The sequence below is a fragment of the Gobio gobio genome, assembly GCF_949357685.1.
Source record: "Gobio gobio genome assembly, chromosome: 23".
Lineage (NCBI taxonomy): Eukaryota > Metazoa > Chordata > Actinopteri > Cypriniformes > Gobionidae > Gobio > Gobio gobio.
The window spans coordinates 31,621,848-31,640,359 of NC_137119.1; the positions used below are offsets into that span (position 1 = coordinate 31,621,848).

The 18,512-nt window shown below is 37.5% G+C and overlaps 2 protein-coding genes across 2 annotated transcripts in view; both read right to left on the reverse strand.

Annotated features, from left to right (window-relative positions):
• bcl2a (BCL2 apoptosis regulator a) overlaps window positions 1-9,850 on the reverse strand; it is a 63,800-nt gene extending 53,950 nt beyond the window's left edge. The window contains exon 1 of the mRNA XM_079806690.1: window positions 8,618-9,850. Within this exon, the coding sequence (XP_079662816.1) occupies window positions 8,618-9,175 (558 nt within the window). The 5' untranslated portion in view covers window positions 9,176-9,850. The remainder of the gene's footprint in view (window positions 1-8,617) is intronic.
• Window positions 9,851-11,883: 2,033 nt separating this feature from the next.
• Window positions 11,884-18,512, reverse strand: part of cox4i1l (cytochrome c oxidase subunit 4I1, like) — a 17,905-nt gene continuing 11,276 nt past the window's right edge. The window contains exons 4-5 of the mRNA XM_079806596.1: window positions 17,822-17,953; window positions 11,884-12,170 (exon numbers count right to left, since the gene is read on the reverse strand). Coding sequence (XP_079662722.1) covers window positions 12,037-12,170; window positions 17,822-17,953 — 266 coding nt within the window. The 3' untranslated portion in view covers window positions 11,884-12,036. The remainder of the gene's footprint in view (window positions 12,171-17,821; window positions 17,954-18,512) is intronic.

An 18,512-nucleotide genomic window follows, 5' to 3' on the forward strand; every position in this document is an offset into this window, starting at 1 on the left:
CAGATCTTTTCTTCTGTACTGTGTGGACAATGTATATCCAGGTAACATTATGAAAAGAAAAAAAACAGGCAGGGACTTGGCTCTATCCACTGGTTGATGATTGGACTTTGAGATGTGGGCAATGTGCTTAAAAATGTAATGGGTGTGGAGGGGCGGATGAAATGATTGAAGTAAAGTCTACGTCCACAGAGAGTCTCACGTTTTGCATTTACAAAATCTAAGAAAAAATTAACAAGTACATTGTGTATATGTAGGGAATGTCCCTATAACTTTCTCTGCAAGTCTCTTACCTCCTCAGGCCAGGGAATAATTTCTTTAATATCACAATGAAACAGAAGTAGTGGCAGATTTTTTCTTCTGTACTGTGGACAATGTACATCCAAGTGTAACTAATTATCAGAAAAAAAAAAAAAAAAGGGCTCTAACCATCAGTTGTTGATTGGATTTTGAGATGTGGGCAATGCACTTAAAAATGTAATGGTTGTGGAGAGGTGGATGAAATGATTGGAGAAGTCTACGTCTACAGAGAGTCTCACGTTTTGCTTTTACAAAATCAAAGAAAAAAAAACCAAGTACATTATGTATATGTAGGGAATGTCCCTATAACTTTCTCTGCAAGTCTCTTACCTCCTCAGGGAATAATTTCTTTAATATCACAATGAAACAGAAGTAGTGGCAGATCTTTTCTTCAGTACTGTGGACAATGTACATCCAAGTGTAACTAATTATCAGAAAGAAAAAAAAAGGGCTCTAACCATCGGTTGTTGATTGGATTTTGAGATGTGGGCAATGGACTTAAAAATATAATGGTTGTGGAGGGGTGGATGAAATGATTGGAGAAGTTTGATATACGTCCACAGAGATTCTGGCGTTTTGCATTTACAAAATAGACAAAAAAACGTCAAGTACATTGCGTATAGGGAATGTCCCTATAACTTTCTCTGCAAGTCTCACACCTCCTCAGGGAAACCAATAACTGAAAATATAAACGCCGCTGAGACATTTCAGCTTCTTCTAATGACTCACTGCGAGTTTCAGTGAATAAAAGCGAGAAATCGATGAGGGACAACAGATAATGTTTTAGCTTTCTTCAACATGAAGATTCTCGGTGCTTACCCCTTATGTTCTTTCACTGCTGAACTCACCTTTCACATCCAATTTGTTATGTTGTCTGTAATCCTCCGAAGTTAGAAATATGCTTAGGGAAGGGAAAAAAGTGGCTTTATGAAAAGTGGTTTTATGATAAATCATTTTGTCAGCAGACTCTGTTTAATCATTTGAGCGATTACCCTTGTCTCACTTAACGACTTTTGTGCATCTTTGTGTAGAGAATCTGGCTTCTCAAACCAAGGAGACCACACCTGCAAGGGAATCCTTATTTTCCCACAACTGCTAGCCCTAAAATAAAACCCTGCATCTCCACCAAGCATCAGACATCTTTTCCAGACACACCCAGCAGAGGGTTTTGCCTTGAGGTCAAAGGCACCATGCAGCACTCCGGCAGCCAATCAGAAAAACCCTTGGAGCCTTAACTTGCCCCCCAGGAGCAGGAGCCACAACCTTTCCCACCTGATAGCAGCTGGGCAGGAAGGTACAATAACAAAACTTACTCTTTACACATTCACCTATTCTACAGTTCTACCCGTTTTCTTTTATTGCTCTTCATCTGCCTCCTCCATTTCCTCTTTTTTCATGTCACATTTCTTTTCTTCCGCAACCTTTCTTGGCACCTTCACAGGCACAGATGTACATTGCAACGGTAAAATACACAGAAGGTTTGTTTGAAGCCATTATCACTGAATGTCAAAAAAAAGACACTCTATTCTTTTCTCTGCACTCCATTTTTGTCTTTCGTGTCGATATCGCTTTCATAAACAGTGTCACTTGAAAGGGCTGTAGGAGGCACATGTTAGGGAAAAATGAATACCAGAGCGATGCTAGAGCTTTTGAAGTTCTTTGACTCAAACTGTAAAACGCCCCTAAATGCAACACCCACTAACAAAAGACCCAGGTGGGGTCAAACATGCCTCTAAGGTATCAGAATCAGCAGTGTACTGTACACAGCCAGAAACCTGTAATGAACCGCAGGTATGTGGTGTGTGGGTGAGCACCTGCGCAATTGTAGTCTGTCTAAACAAACTTACACGCGGACTGATTTCTTTATCTGAATGGGGGCTGAAGTAAACAATACATGCGCTGGGCTGCCTCCGGATGTCACAAGGACAGTAAAACTATAGTAAAATTGGAAGGTTTAAGCTGAACCTAACATAAACTGCTGATTGACTTAATCATAATAGATCCACTCAATCTCAACAATAAGCGGGAGATTATTAAGCAAATGTAGTGTATTGGGACACTATAGTGTGCCAATGTGCAAACGCCCCACATAAGCATTGCACTTGATCTCAGTTCACCAAACCAACAAAGCTCCATCTTAACACCTCAACAGTAACATGGCAATTATGACAACAGTAAACATCAATTTGTTGAGAAGGGGGGGAGAGCATGCTAAATGAGCTAGCTCAAAGCGGTTACACAGTAATGAGAAAGCTCATTAAGCATTTTGCAAACCAGAAGTCCTAAATGTCTGAGCATCTGCTCTATTTTGCCATGTGCAGTGCTGTCAAATTTTGGGCGGCAACGGACCTACTAAACACCTACTCAAGCTTCTGTTAAACACATTAAATAAGCAATTCAACTATTTTAAAAAGTTATTTTAGAGCATAAGATATAGCATAATTTTGGTTATATAATAAAAGATGACATACCAGAGCATTATCCCCTTGTTGGTCAGTATGATTTTAGTATGAAAATTGTGTGTTTACATCATAGACCGTAAAAAAATCTGGACGACACGACTTCATTCACTCTAAAAAAAATGGTTCTTGGCTCGTAATCATAGGGGAACCTTTTTTAGTGCTATATAGCACCAATTTTGGTGCTTCAGTGGTTCTTCAGCGGTTCTTCAGAGGTGCTATATAGCACCTTAGTCAAAGAACCGGTGAAGAACCTCTGAAGAACCGCTGAAGAACCACTGAAGCAGCAAAATTGGTGCTATATAGCACTAAAAAAGGTTCACCTATGATTACGAGCCAAGAACCATTTTTGGTGCCATATAGAAGCTTTTTTTTTTTGAGTGTTGGCTTCCGCTGAAGTAACTGAAGCCTCCAGAGGTCCGAATATGGCTCTGACATCGAGACTCTGTCCCGAATCTGCGCAGTAGTGATCTCGAGACCGGAATCTGCGCGATAGAGAGCAGGAAGTAGAGGTGCGATATCAAAAGCCCGCCCACACTCTCACAGATGCAGAACAATTCATTTTGTTGTGTGAAATAAACAGTTATGGAAATGTAGAAATTAAAGCTGCTCCAATCTCCTCCCAAAAAAGTCTGTTAGTGCCTCCGTGACAACGTCACTCAGAGAAGCCGTCAATCTCAGCTGTCAATCATGACGTAACACCCCTCGTTTTTATAGCATAAAATAACTAACTAAAACTAAACTTATTTAAAAAATGAACACTTGAAATGAAATCAGCATGATAAAAACTGCCTACACTGACAGAAACCAACTTTTGGAAAAAATTATTTGAAGTGTAATTTGATTGTTTAGTTTGTCTCGCGTCCATTAGAAAACACGGAGGGGAGGGGCTTATGAGCTATACTGGGACCAACCACCTGGGGGCGATCGAGGCGTGGAGGCTTCAGTTTCTGAGAGGAGTGCTGCAGGCTTGGTTTACATGCATGATAAATAAACTGTTGTTTCTCTGGTTTTGACATAAAAGAATAAACAGGCATGTGTGCACTTTTGCGTAAGCTACCAAAGTTCTGGTAAATGCGTTTGCATAAAGAATGAAATCTGAGCAGCTTCTATAGAATGTTCTTTTCTTCTTTTCTGAAAAAAGGATAAAGGCAGGTAGGAGAGTCTCTTGTTGCGTTCACCTATAAAACACCTCTACAGGCTATTTTTAGTTAAAGGGTCACAAGAATGGATGGACTTTCCAAGCATCATAAGACTATGTTAGTTCAGTTTCCAGACTCATTCAAGCCGCTTCTAACTTAGCGGAAACAATAATTATTTTACATCCGTTATGACGCACGGCATGTTTAACCTCCATCATTAAGAAGAACTACATAAAAATGGCTGGCAGAGCCAATTTAATTATGTTCCATGTCTATAACTGTATCACTGTAAACAAAAGTTGTGACAGCGGCTGAAGTAAGACAATGGTCTCCAAGGCGTAAACGGGGTATCCCTGCAGGGGGCCTGGAAAAATAGTAATAAGACAGAGCGCTGTGGTACAGCTGAATCATATATTCTCCACAGACAGGCTTTATCCAAGGATTAATGAATCACATTAATTCAAAAGGAGGATAATAAATTGGGATTAACCATGGGTGGAGAGAAAAAAACATTTCTGGCAGAGAAGTTCAGCCATCTGACCAATTTAGGGCAAATGGGAAGCCATTCTGACACATTGGAGGACCTTCTAATGGGGAAAATGAATATCACAAAACACTTGACGTTCTTAATTGTGATGTGCTTAGCAAAGGCAGAATTGGTCTTCTTCCATTACCCAAGTCACTTGAACTTTATACAGAGTAACAGATCACAACGACATTCAAGTAAAGCGTATGGTGTTTTGACTGGCAGCATCCCCATTGATGCTTCTGTTCTTGAGATAAAAGCCCTTATAAATTTCCACACGGAAAGGATTTAAACGCATTCTTCGTATGAGGCGTAGGCAAATGAACAGGCCTAAACAGCACCAGCGCACTGATGGTAAGCTATTGGGACATTATCAGTAACTTAATAAAGATTCCCCTAAAATAACTAACTACAGAGGAAATCAAGCGGGAAGCATCCCCTGTGCGAGTATATATCAACGTCAAATGCTCCCAGCACTTCAAAACAATTCCTACGCTTAAAGAAGCTGTTAATGACAGGCTCGGTATTATGTATAACTCTCAGGAGCGAGCCAATTCTCTCAGCAATAACAGTCTTAATGCAAACTCGAGATGTGCTTTTTATGACAAAATGAAATAAATAAATCATTCATCGCCTCTGGACAAAAGTGCTGAGCTTTGTGAATAATGCAGGCACATGTAAAGGCTTATTAAAATGCTTCTCTGCTAATTGTGTCCTAATTGCACTGCATCTCTTCACATAATGGAATGACAAAGTCGATACAGTCCTACATCTCTGTATAGTTTAAATAAAACAGTCAAGCATCTATTCATTACAATTGACCTTTAAGATAACAGACCGAGAATGAAATAAGGAAAGCAGGTCTTCTTAAAGAGTGGTTGTGTACAGTGGTCGGCTCTGGAAATCTCTCCTTTATCACAGGCCATTTGAGTCAGTCTAACCTGCAGCAGATGTGGTGAGTAATGACCATCATTAATTCAGCCCCAGCACACCTATCGTCCAGACAGGAATAATGGCTCCGCTGGGCCACCTGCACAGCTGTAGCAGACAGCGGAGAAACTAGGATAACCTCTAGTCTGCAGTTCGAAGAAGACTGTACCATCTCATAATACCAGAAGAAAAATTGAAGAAAAAGAGAAAAGATTCCCAAAATGCAATTTAACACCATTTCACCATTTTTATCTAACTACACGCGCATAATGTAGTTGAGTTCGGGACACAGACGGTCTCCAGTCCTCATCTTAGACTGGGGTTCTGAGATGCTGCGCTTGGATGAATAGGGTGGAGTCAGTCCAACCATACAGGATCAACACAACCATGATGGGCTGCACCAATTTATACCGTAAATAATTCAGCACAGAAGCACTGCAGTCAGAGTGAAGGATAGTGTTAAAGCAAGGGCTCTATAGAAAAAAAGAAGGAATCAAATTGTTTGCTTGTTTTGACTAAGGAGTTGGACATACTTGGGTTTTTACACGTGCAAGATTTCACTTCTTTTCAGAGATAGCTCACCAGGGCCAGTTGCTCCACTGCGCCAGCCATGTGCATTAAAAAAAACATATGCACTATACAGTATCTGAGTGTTGCATCAAACTTGAATGAATCGTGAATTTGCATATAAACAAATTCTTTTTTCAAAGTCTCCGATCAGGAGTGATTATTGAAATAAAAATGGCAGGCAAATATACACACACACACACCGATCAGGCATAACATTGTGACGTGAATAAAACGGATTATCTCTTCATTGCGGCACCTGTTAGTGGGTGGGATATATTAGGCAGCAAGTGAACATTTTGTGCTCAAAGTTGATGTGTTAGAAGCAGGAAAAATGGGCAAGCATAAGGATTTGAGCGAGTTTGAAAAGGGCCAAAATGTGATGGCTAGACGACTGGGTCAGAGCATCTCCAAAACAGCAGCTCTTGTGGGGTGTTCCCAGTCTGCAGTGGTCAGTATCTATCAAAAGTGGTCCAAGGAAGGAACAGTGGTGAACCGGCGACAGGGTCATGGGCGGCCAAAGCTCATTGATGCACGTGGGGAGCGAAGGCTGGCCCGTGTGGTCCGATCAAACAGACGAGCTACTGTAGCTCAAATTGCTCAAGAAGTTAATGCTGGTTCTGATAGAAAGGTGTCAGAATACACAATGCATGGCAGTTTGTTGTGTATGGGGCTGCATAGCCGCAGACCAGTCAGGGTGCCCATGCTGACACCTGTCCACCGCCGAAAGCGCCACGTGAGTATCAGAACTGGACCACAGAGCAATGGAAGAAGGTGGTCTGGTCTGATGAATCGTGTTTTCTTTTACATCACGCAGATGGCCGGGTGCATGTGCGTCGCTTACCTGGGGAACACATGGCACCAGGATGCACTATGGGAAGAAGGCAAGCCGGCGGAGGCAGTGTGATGCTTTGGGCAATGTTTTGCTGGGAAACCTTGGCCATCCAAGTGGATGTTACGTACCACCTACCTAAGCATTGTTGCAGACCATGTACACCCTTTCATGGAAACGGTATTCCCTGATCGCTGTAGCCTCTTTCAGTAGGATAATGCTCCCTGCCACAAAGGAAAAATGGTTCAGGAATGGTTTGAGGAGCACAATGAGTTTGAGGTGTTGACTTGACCTCCAAATTCCCCAGATCTCAATCCAATCGAGCATCTGTGGGATGTGCTGAACAAACAAGTCCGATCCATGGAGGCCACCACCTCGCAACTTACAGGACTTAAAGGATCTGCTGCTAACATCTTGGTGCCAGATACCACAGCACACCTTCAGGGGTCTAGTGGAGTCCATGCCTTGACAGGTCAGGGCTGTTTTGGCAGCAAAAGGGGGACCAACACAATATTAGGATACAACTGGTCATAATGTTATGCCTGATCGGTGTGTGTGTGTGTGTGTATATATAATTGTAAAAATAAAATTACATATAAAAAAAACATATAATATACGTAGATATATATTGTAAACACTGTCTTACATTTATATACATATACTTTTTGTAAATGTATAAAATATTTTTGATATTTTGATATTTTATATACATATTAATAGAAATTAGTTATAGCTATTATAATAATTATAATACAATTTAATTATTATAAGTCTTTAAAACAAATGGTGCAAATGGATATGAGGCTTACAAGCTGCTACAACCCCACCTAGGTGTCTTCAATTCAGGCAAAGAAAATAGTATGTTATGTCTCACTGGTAAATCACAGCATGAACTCTCTGAGGCTTCACCTCGATCAAAAGCATCTTTCTTTATCTCTTTAAAAAAAATACCTCTTTCTATCTTGCAGTGTTTCATTTGATCATAAAAGATGTTTTCCCACCTGTGCTTGAATTAGTTACAATCATTAAGAATTCATATAACCTAGCATGCAACAAAGTCACGTGTCCTTTAGAAAAAGCATGTCTACTTAAACTTTTTACACTACATAAGGGGCGTGGCTTACAATGATTGAAGTGTCACTTTCACCTTGATTGAACTGTCAAAAAAGCAGCCAAGCTGACTAAACTCAAACCAGTACCACTCAAATAACTAACCCATAGTACTAAATTAAACATCACACAATGTTAAACTCATTTCATTGCCTTATAGCCTGAAACTATGTCTTACAAACTTGCATGCCATAAAGACCCCATGAATCACTTTGCGATTGTGCAGTTTTTTTTCCAAGTGACAACATACTTCCTACTGAAACAGGAAGTTTGGACGAGACACATTATAAATATCTAATAGATATTAGATATCTAGATCATTAGATATTAATAATCTAGATATTTTAGAGATCTTATAGATATTATTTTATCTAGATTCACATAAACGTGAATTGCTAAGTGCTAGGTGATATTGGAGGAAGGACTTTCTCCTACTAGAGAGAATTTGATTGGACACAAATCTGTCATATAAATCATCAATATTTTTAGTTCTCCCTTCTCCCAGTATATTTCCCAATTTTGTAGGTCTTGGATAAAGATTGCCACACAAAAAAGTCTTCAACAATCAGCTGTGACCTTCCTTACTGGAATCAAATCTAACTAAGAAAGTTTGATTGCAAACATGTAAGACTAAATAACATTGCATGGGTCTTTGGTGTTTAATAAGACTGTTATTATGATTTTAAGCTTCAGCTGCAGAGATGAAATAATGAATGACTGGGCAAAGGTCACGAACATTTGACCATAAACTTACCCAACCTCCATTTTCCTCGATCCAGTTTTCCAGTGGCCCGTTCAGGTAGTCTGTCATCCAGTGTGCAATACTATCTACCTGGGACGCCATCTCCCGGTTGACGCTCTCCACGCACATGGTCCCACCAAACTCGAAGAAAGCCACGATGCGCCCCCAGTTCACTTCGTCTTTAAAGAGCTCTTCGGCGACAGTTAAGAAGCTGCGCTGCGCTGCATTGGGGCTAAATATCATCTGGTGTGACATCTCCTCAAATTCACGCTGGTACATCCTTTCTATCTCGTCTCCAGCCTCGCGTAACACCCGGTAGAGCCTCAAATGAGGGTCTGAACGGGTGAGCCGGTGGGCTATCAGGCATTCAGAGTTGTTTCCCCCGCCGGCTGAGGGAGCCTGAAGCCTCCTCCTGTCAGAGTTTGGAGAGGGGTCCTCTACTCCTTTATTGAAGGTGTCATCTTCTTCCCCAGAAGATGGAAGTTTCCATACATATCCCCTCTTTAAAAGTTTGTGATTGAGGTATTTCTCCACAATATTCCGATTGTCGTAGCGAATTTCGTTAGCCATCGTTATTAAACGGGATAAAAACGCGCGCGAGCAGTGATAGAGTCGGTTTCTCTCACAGAGAAAGGCTCAGAGAAAATTCAAATTCACATCGCGTTGACGTGATTTCTCTCATTGAAAGGAAAATAGTATAACTGAGTATCACATTCATTGGTTATTATAACTTTATATACGGTCTGCAAAACTGCATGTCCAGCGCGCGCCGATGATGGGTAGACTGGTCGTTGCTGCTGCAGCGCGCGCGGTCAAGATCTAAGCGCGGCGCGAGGAATGCCCCTTCACAGCTCAGACTCACTGCGTTTATATTCCAGAGAACCTCCAGCCAATAGCGAAAAAACGCGACGTCGTTGACGTTACGAGACCGAGGAAGAGAGTTAAAGCAAACGCTGAATTTCAAATTATTCCACTGACATTCGAGGTCCCAGAAAAGACGGAAGAGAAAATAGCAACCAAGTCAGCGCACGAAGAAGCACTTTTGCTGTAGGTAAAATGTACAAGTATATTTCCACGCTCTTTGGCAAGATGCGTTTTTTCCAACGCGCGGCACGGATCGTCCCGAAATTAAGCGTGCTCTGTCACCGCCAACGAATGACATCGAGAGAGGCGCGTTCATTGAAGCAACGCTAGGACTGTTGTTGAAACTGAATACTGTTTGAAGATTGCTCTACGGGGGACGGCACTTCCTCTAGCCTACGTCACGCCATTCAGTTCTTTTGGCGTAGTACTATGATTCTCCAGATGTAGAGTATTAATGGTGTCTGAGTTGATGTTTGAAGTGCACTTCATTTCATTCCTTTCAGCTTTGTCAAAGCTTCTTTTCATTATTCCCTCAGGACTCCATACTTCAGGCATGTCTTTAAATAGCCTACAAGCGTCTCACATTTTGACAAACACATTTTCTTTAGGGGAACTAGGAAGCGTCGTAACACATTGTGTCTGTTGAATTCAGTGTTTTTTTTTTGTTTTTTTTAGTGCAATGTGTCAAACTTAGAGACTATATAAACTTAGATATATAGATAGACAGACCAACAGACCGATCGATAATACTATGACTCTCCAGAATCAGAGTATTTATGGTGTCTGAGTTTGTGTTTGAAGTATGTCTTTTCATTTCTTTCAGCTTTGTCAAAGCTTCTTTTCGTTATTCCCACAGGACTCCATACTTCAGGCATGTCTTTTAAGCTTCTCACATTTTGACAAATACATTTTCATTAGGGGAACGTTTCGTTTGTCTGTTTTTTTGTGTGTGTGTGTGTGTGTGTTCCAGTGCAATGTCTCAAACTAGATAGTAAACCCTAACGCTCAAAATAATTATTTGGTTTGAGTAGAGCCAACTCAAATAAAAAAAAAATTAACTTTTATGAGTATATTCTTTCTTTTAAGTAATATGTATTAGTTTTGAGTTTTATGAACTTGTTTCTTTTCATTTACACCAACTTAAATTTATCTGAAACTGCACTCTTAAAAATAATGGTTCTTAAATGGTTCTTTGGCGGGGTGTATGGTTCCACGAAGAACCTTTAATATCCAAAAAACCTTCCCATTGCACAAAAGGTTCATTGTAGCACAGAAAGTTTCTTTAGATTATAAAATGGTTTGAAAAAAATTCTTCTTTAAAGAACCTTTTACAAAACGGTTCTTCAGGGAACCAAAAATGGATCTTCTATGGCATCGCCATGAAAACCCCTTTTTGGTTCTTCCTGGCGCCTTTATTGTTAAGGGTGTGGGCTGGGATTTCGATTTCCCAGCATGCTTTGCCATGACACTCAAAAGGGACAGAAATGCAAAAAATAAAGTGTTTTTTTTATTCAAGATTAACGTTAAGGGAGATTTAGTAGTTTTGATGTTTTTAATGTTTTTAAGTATTTAATGTTTTGTTATGCTATAGAAGAGTTTCTGTTATCTTGGTTTTTGTATGGTTTCCATCATGGTGATGAGTGGAGCATGAAATTAGTTTGAGAACCGATATATGTTAAATGTTTTATATTGCTGTCCTCATTTAGCAAGTGCTATGCTAATGCTACCAAAGCATTGTGTAACTAATTAGCTAGTTAAAGCTAGTCAAGTTTCCACTACTTAAAATGTACGATATTTTTAAGTTAAATGTATGAATTAGCTTACTCAAATATTTCAAGTTCAGAGCAATTCAAATGTATGATTACAAAACAAAAATGTGATGGACTTCAAACAGCCAATGTAAAGCTTGGATTAGCCAGAAGGACATTTTTTTAATATAACTCTGATTGTATTTGTCTGAAAGAAGAATGTCATATACACCTAGGATGACTTGAGGGTTAGTAAATCATGGGCTGATTTTCATTTTTGGGTGAACTGTCCCTTTAAATTAAAAAATTTGAGGCAACTGATTGGGTTTACTCTGCAGTGACAGTGTTGTGGATTCATCTAATACATTAAATATTTGTACTTCTATAATGAATTTGTCATACAGAACTATTTGTATGGCTGAGGAAAAACAATGCAAATTTGTGTAAAACGATAAGATATGCACTTTTCTTTTTTTTACACTGACACACTTATAAAAAGTCATTTGAAAAGTGATTGGGTTAGCTCCTCACTCAATAACACGCTCTCTCACACCACGTGCCCCAGCCAATCATGCTAAGACATATAAATTCTACGGTAGTCAGGTATCAGGTTAAATGTACCAGTACACATGCTTTGTTCTCAGTACAAACAGTACAGAGCCAGAATACTGGAGCAGCTCTGAGTTTAATTCAGTGCATTTATTTGGATTCACACAGGTATATATTTTTAAGGCTGCCAGTTGCACAGCATTATTGATTTCGGAACGTCTCATTAATGCAAACCTGATATACATTCTCAGTTATTACATCGGAATGCATTTATTTCCACTGTTTCTTTTCATAGTCCCACTTATTAGAGAATCCGTGGACGGGGTTCACTCTCATATCTATCATCCTCTGCGTCTGTTTGTCGATCCACTCTTGAGACAAAGTGTGCGGAACATCACCATACACTGTGAAACAAAGAATTTAGAGAAATTCTAGGTTAAATACAAGTTGTTCATCCAAATATGATAATTCTGTCATATTTACTCACGTTCTTGAGTAGGTTTTAAAATGTTTTAGTTAACTATAACCATAAGTTAACAATAAGCTATATCGACAACATAAAAAATGTCAATTTGCATTTATATTATTTTATAACTAAATCATAAGAATGATGCATTGAAAATTTGTATACAGTCGAGTTCAAAAGTTAAAAAAAGTCTTATTAATATTTAAAACTTTTATATGCTAGTTTTTATTATCAGCATAACAACATCAATTTGAATAAAACATATATAAGATATAATTTTTATATAATTTTTAAATAAAATAGAAAATATTTGTACATTTTCACATTTTTCACTGAAATGTATGTATATATATATATAACAGAGAAAACAAAATGGGTGACAGGAAGAAAGAATTTAGACAAATGCTTGGTTAATTACAAGTTGTATAGTATGATAATTCTGTCATATTTACTCGCGTTCTTGAGTAGGAATTTCAATTTTTGAGTTAACTATAACTATAAGTTAATGATAAGCTATCTCGACAACACAAACAATTTCAATTTGCATTTTAGTTTGTAAAAACAAACGATTCAAAAAAATGCCCTTACACTGTACTATTTATCCATTCATTTATTTCACAGAATAACCGAACAAAACCTGGAACTTATTAATAAAATTTAGGTAAATCATTAAATAAAAATAGTGGAAAAGATGTCGGGTGTAAAAGACTGTTAATGTGCAAAATCCCCTTGTATTTTCCCCTTGTAAGTGGAACTGTAGACCTGTCAGCAGAAAAGAAAAACCCAGATAGTCAGCAATTGAGTGTCCTAGGGCAGCACCTGCCACCTCAGACTCTCTTCTGGGGTTTATCCTTCAGGCGAAGAGCAGCAGACAAAAAATAAACAAATTAGAGAAAACAAGTGTGTCTGCACACCATGCACAAACACCATGGTTCATGTAAAAATGAAGCTAATAAATATGCAAATACTCTCGGTCAAAAAAAGGTTGCAGTGGTGGAGCCTATATTATTTTATAACTAAATCATAAGAATGATGCATTGAAAATTGGTATACAGTAGAGTTCAAAAGTCCCAAAAAATTGTCTATTATTCATTTTTAATAGTTTTTATCACCATAACAACATAAATTTGAATAAAAACAAATATATATATAATTTTATATTCTATTTTTAGATTAGAACATTTGTAAATTTTTATATTTTTCTCTGAAATGTCACTTTATTTGAATTAAATATATAAATATTTTTTAGTGCTGTCAAACGATTAATCGCGATTAATCGCATTCAAAATAAAAGTTTGTGTTTACATAATATATGTGTATGTACTGTGTATAATGATTATGTATATTTGAATACACACACATATATGTATATATTTAAGAAATATTTGCATGTATAAATGTATATATTATATATAAATATATATATTTTATGTATAAATAAAAAAATCTTAAATATATACATGTGTGTATTAATATAATAATTATATACAGTACACACATACATTATGTAAACAAACTTTTATTTTGGATGCGATTAATCGCAATTAATCGATTTGACAGCACTATATATAAATATATAAAAATATTTTTTCATTATTCATTTGTATTATATTTTAGTTTTTTATCATCAGCATGACAACATTAATTTGAATAAAAACATTATATATATATATATATATATATATATATATATATATATATATATATATATATATATATATATATATATGAATAAATATATATGTTCTACTTTTAGATATTTATTTTTTATATTTGATATATAAAATATCAGTATTTTCATATTTGTCTCTGATTATTATTGTTTTTCTTGTTTTTCAGTCTTTTTTCAGTGGCATTGCATTGTAATTTTTACATTAAACATGTAAAGTTCTAATGTTATCTTTTTTCATTTTTACATCCCAAAAAGCAGCTGTTTTAACAGATTTTATATCAACGGTAGGCCAATATCTTATGGTATTGCTATAATAATTCTGTTTTATGTCAAGTTGAATCCCAGCATTTCAGTGTGGACTCAGACTGTATGTCTGGTTTATTATGTCATTTTTCCAAGGGCATCCTCCCCTTTTGAAAACCCTCAAGGCAGGCCACGTGAACGCATCAAAAAGATTATGAAAAACAGATCATTTCTTTGCTAGGTGGAGTCAGTGCACCTGCCCTAAGGTATTTGAAGAGAATTCAGTTCCGTTTTTAGGTGGTCGTGAGGTAGAGATTCCTGCAAGAACCTGCGGCGTGACTGTATCCCAGGTGGTTCTCCAAAAAAAAGGTGTCCCCATTCATCTCCTCTTTAAATCCTGACAATTGCTAAAGTCAACCTCAGACGAGTCTTAATACCCAGCCTAATGAGTTCGAAGAACAGCGCCCTAAAGCAGAGTTGTTCAAGTCACAACATGAGCCAGACAATGTGGGAAATACCCAGCGCTCAACCGACAACTGACTTTTGGACTTCTGTACCTTTCTCGCTTTGACGCGGATACACTCCTACACCCCCCCACACACACACACACACACCCCTTCTTCCAAGAATCCTCTCCAAACTTTTGTTCACACAGTTTTTCTATTTTCTTCCCTTCTTGCATTATATTCCTCTACTGTATCTCTCCTGAGGTAATGTAGACTTAGACTTCCTTCCTCAAAGAACTGGGGCATCTGAGACCGAGATGGAGGAGACTCGTCTGCTTCCGACAAGAACTCACTCACACACTTATATACACACACACACACACACACACACACACTCACACGACCACACAATACAAACTCGTTCTGTTTTAAACATGTCAACTGTTTTCCATCCGTCTTAGACACACAGCCTTAGAAATCTTCTTATCATTTGTGAAGAAGTTCAGCTGGGTCTAAAGGGATTCCTGAACTGAAGCCGGGGCTCAAACACGTAAATCTTTCCCCTTTTCAGCTCCTTTAAACCGCTGACTGCAAAACACAACCCAGTCCAATTATTTCAGCCGAGGGAATGCAGAGCGAGTGTGTGCTGCAGGTAAAAAGACAGAGCTGATTCCTCCATCTGACACGTGAAATCAGAGCGATCTGTACTCTGAGATCAATCTGATGGTCACATTAGAGGAAAGGGATAAAAATGAAAAGGCACAAAGAACAAAATCCAAGTGGAAATCACTGGTAGGGAACTCTAAGCGAGGTTTAGAAGCCAATATGTAATGTTGATTATGGATTCGATGACTGTCTCTGATTTTAAATCGGATGAATAAATAAAACATCAACACAATTAAATCCACCCGGATCGCACATCAAAGCAACAGAGGATATCAGTAATGATGAAATGCCTGAAATTCAAGCATTTAAAGCTTTCCCGCCATAATCTGGCAATCAAAAACCATTAACCTCTTAACAAGCGCCCCATTTTTTAGGAATTCTTTGAAAACGATATACCCAAATGAAAATGTCTGCAGCTCTTAAACCCAATGGTCTATATTCATAAACCTGGTCTTATTTTAAACTAGACACTTGAAATATTGCTACCCAAGAGTCATAATAACTCAAAGTAATATGGGAACAGAGTAATATACATGTAAATATACATGTAAGTGACTCACGTTTTTTGTTTTTTGTTTTCACTTAGGGAAAAAAATATTATAATTTAATGTTAAGAGCCTGAAAATAACTTAAATATAAAACTGAATGTCTAATCATGTCATGATTCAAATATGAGGATGATTCTCTCAGTAATGTAGCTTCTGTGAGCTTTTATGTCAAGAAAAGTCTAGGCGTCATTTCAAAAAGGCCATTTATTTCAGAACATTTGCTATTGTAAAGAGTAGTTTTTCATTCAAATAAATCTGCAATAAACTGCAATATACTACTAATTATAATGGATAAACAGTTACTGAAAAACTAAAGCAACTATTTACAGAGATTACAAAGTGTAAAAAACTCATTTAGCTGATGGGAAGCGTCAGTGAGAGACAGCGCGCTCCACTGCAGTTGCGCCATGGAGAACGCGCAGCCAGCGCGCAAACAGTATTCACCAAAGCCTACTTACGCAAACTGCGCAAGATAATGCCTTTTGATTGGTTACTAAGTCCATCAATCAAACCTTTGTTGGAAAGGCATTGGCTGGGCACCGAGTGCCTTTATCCAACGAAAACCATGGGCGCAATGATTGACAGCTCACCAAGCCTGTAAGGCACTTCCTCTATATGATGCATCCCAGAAGAGTCTCTGATTGAAGGAGAGAGACGGGGGAGGGTTTAAAATACGTGGGAGAAGCTATTCTAGCAGGGGGAGTTTGCCAGACACGGAATAGAATCGATATTTCATTGAAAATGGACATGATTGATCACGCTAACTCAAAACTCTCTTGCAAACAACGGAGGATTTTTAGTTTTTTCCCTATTTTTTCGTTGTTTTGGATTAAAAAGTGGGATGCATTTTGAAGAATGGACTCTTACACAGAGATGTATGCGGGTGTTTATTGGATTCGTCCGATCTGATCTGAACGACAGGAGATGAAAGATGAGTAACGCTGATATTATGCTAATGTTTACATTACAATGTTCATTTAACCCTTTCCTCTCTGGTGTATTTATTGCAAAAACAAGTTCAGAACATGAATCTTGAGTGTTTTAGCTTTCAAATGATGCATAGTTTGTGATAGTTGATTGAATATTTTGTATAAAACAAAAGTAAATAAAAGTACACCCCCCCCACTTCCGTCAACCCCCCCGTCCACGATCCGATGCGGGTTAAGAATTAAAGTCGGCATGAAACGGAAGTTTTTCTTCCCTATTGTGACATATTGATTAAAAGGCTTCTCAAACAGGAAAAAAAGTAGACTTGATTTTGTCCATTGGGAATTGATTGGTCGTTGGTTCATTGTTGTTTGCTATTGGTCGATCTCATGTGATTGACAGGTTGCCCCGCCCTCATGCCAGTAAACACGTCATCATAGAAGAGATGTTGTTACAAGAGGGAGGGGAAGTTATTTTGATTAAAGATTATGAGGGCACATAGACCTTTTTTTTTTTTAAAGTGCATAGATATATATATACTGCAATATTTCATTAAAAAAAACCTGTCAATTTTGATTTCATGGTGACTTTAAGTATCATTTAGACCAGGGGTTTACAAAACTGACCCCGGGGGGCCGAAATGGAGTGACATGGGGTCCGTGGAAAATTCTAAAGAAAAAACATGAAAATTTAATAAGAATAAAATAAATAAATAAGTTATTAAATTGACATATGATAAAACATGTAAATAAATAAATAATAAAATCAAATAAATTAGATTAAATAAATAAATTAATGATTGAATGTTAAATTACCATATGATAAAAAGGTTTTTTTTTTAAAGAATAACATTTTAATAAACAAGATTAAAATAAATATATGTGGAAAAGCTAGTAAAACTGTAATAATGTGAATATAATAATATTTTTTTTATAAAAAAATATTTTAAAATAAATTAATAAATTAGCTTAAATAAACGTGCAAACATTTGAGAAATACCATTATATATTTGGGGGTCCGTGGCATCTTAAAGTTTGAAAAGCCCTGATTTAGACTAGAGGATGGATATATTCATACACAAACCCACCATAGACACGCTGCCACCAGACCAGCAGCCCTGTGAAGCCAAAAAAGAAGAGCATGCCCGCAACGACAGTCATCCACTCTTTGGAGCCTTTCCTCATCTCTGGAAACGACAGCTCATGTGTGAGTCTGTATACTGCAAAGAAAGAGAAACCACAGACTGAATTTTAATAGTTGGATTTAGTAGTTTGCCCTGCTTGCATGCACACTTGGAGGGCAAGGTGGTTTGCCACCATTCAACTCAATTTGACAATTGGACAATGCTGCCATCTGGTGGTAAAGAACTTTTATCCCTCAGGCTTAATGAGTGTCATTAGCATATCTGGCATTATCATTATAATTCCCAAGACCCATGACCCATTTACTACATTAATAATTTAGCCTTAAGGGATCTTACCCAGGTAAAAAGAATCTATTATACATCACAATAGCGTGTGTGTGTGAGCGTGTATTTATATAAAAGATAATATAATAAATAGCATATAACACTTTTAAAATAGATAATATGATAATATTAATCAAATATTAAATAATAATAATAATAATATCCTCTATTGTTCAAAAGTTTGGGGTCTGTAAGATTTTTTAAGTGTATTTGGAAGAAGTCGTATGCTCACCTTAGATTTAGTTGATTAAAAATACAGTAAAAACACACATACAGTCGAAATATACAGATATATTTTTATATATTTTTT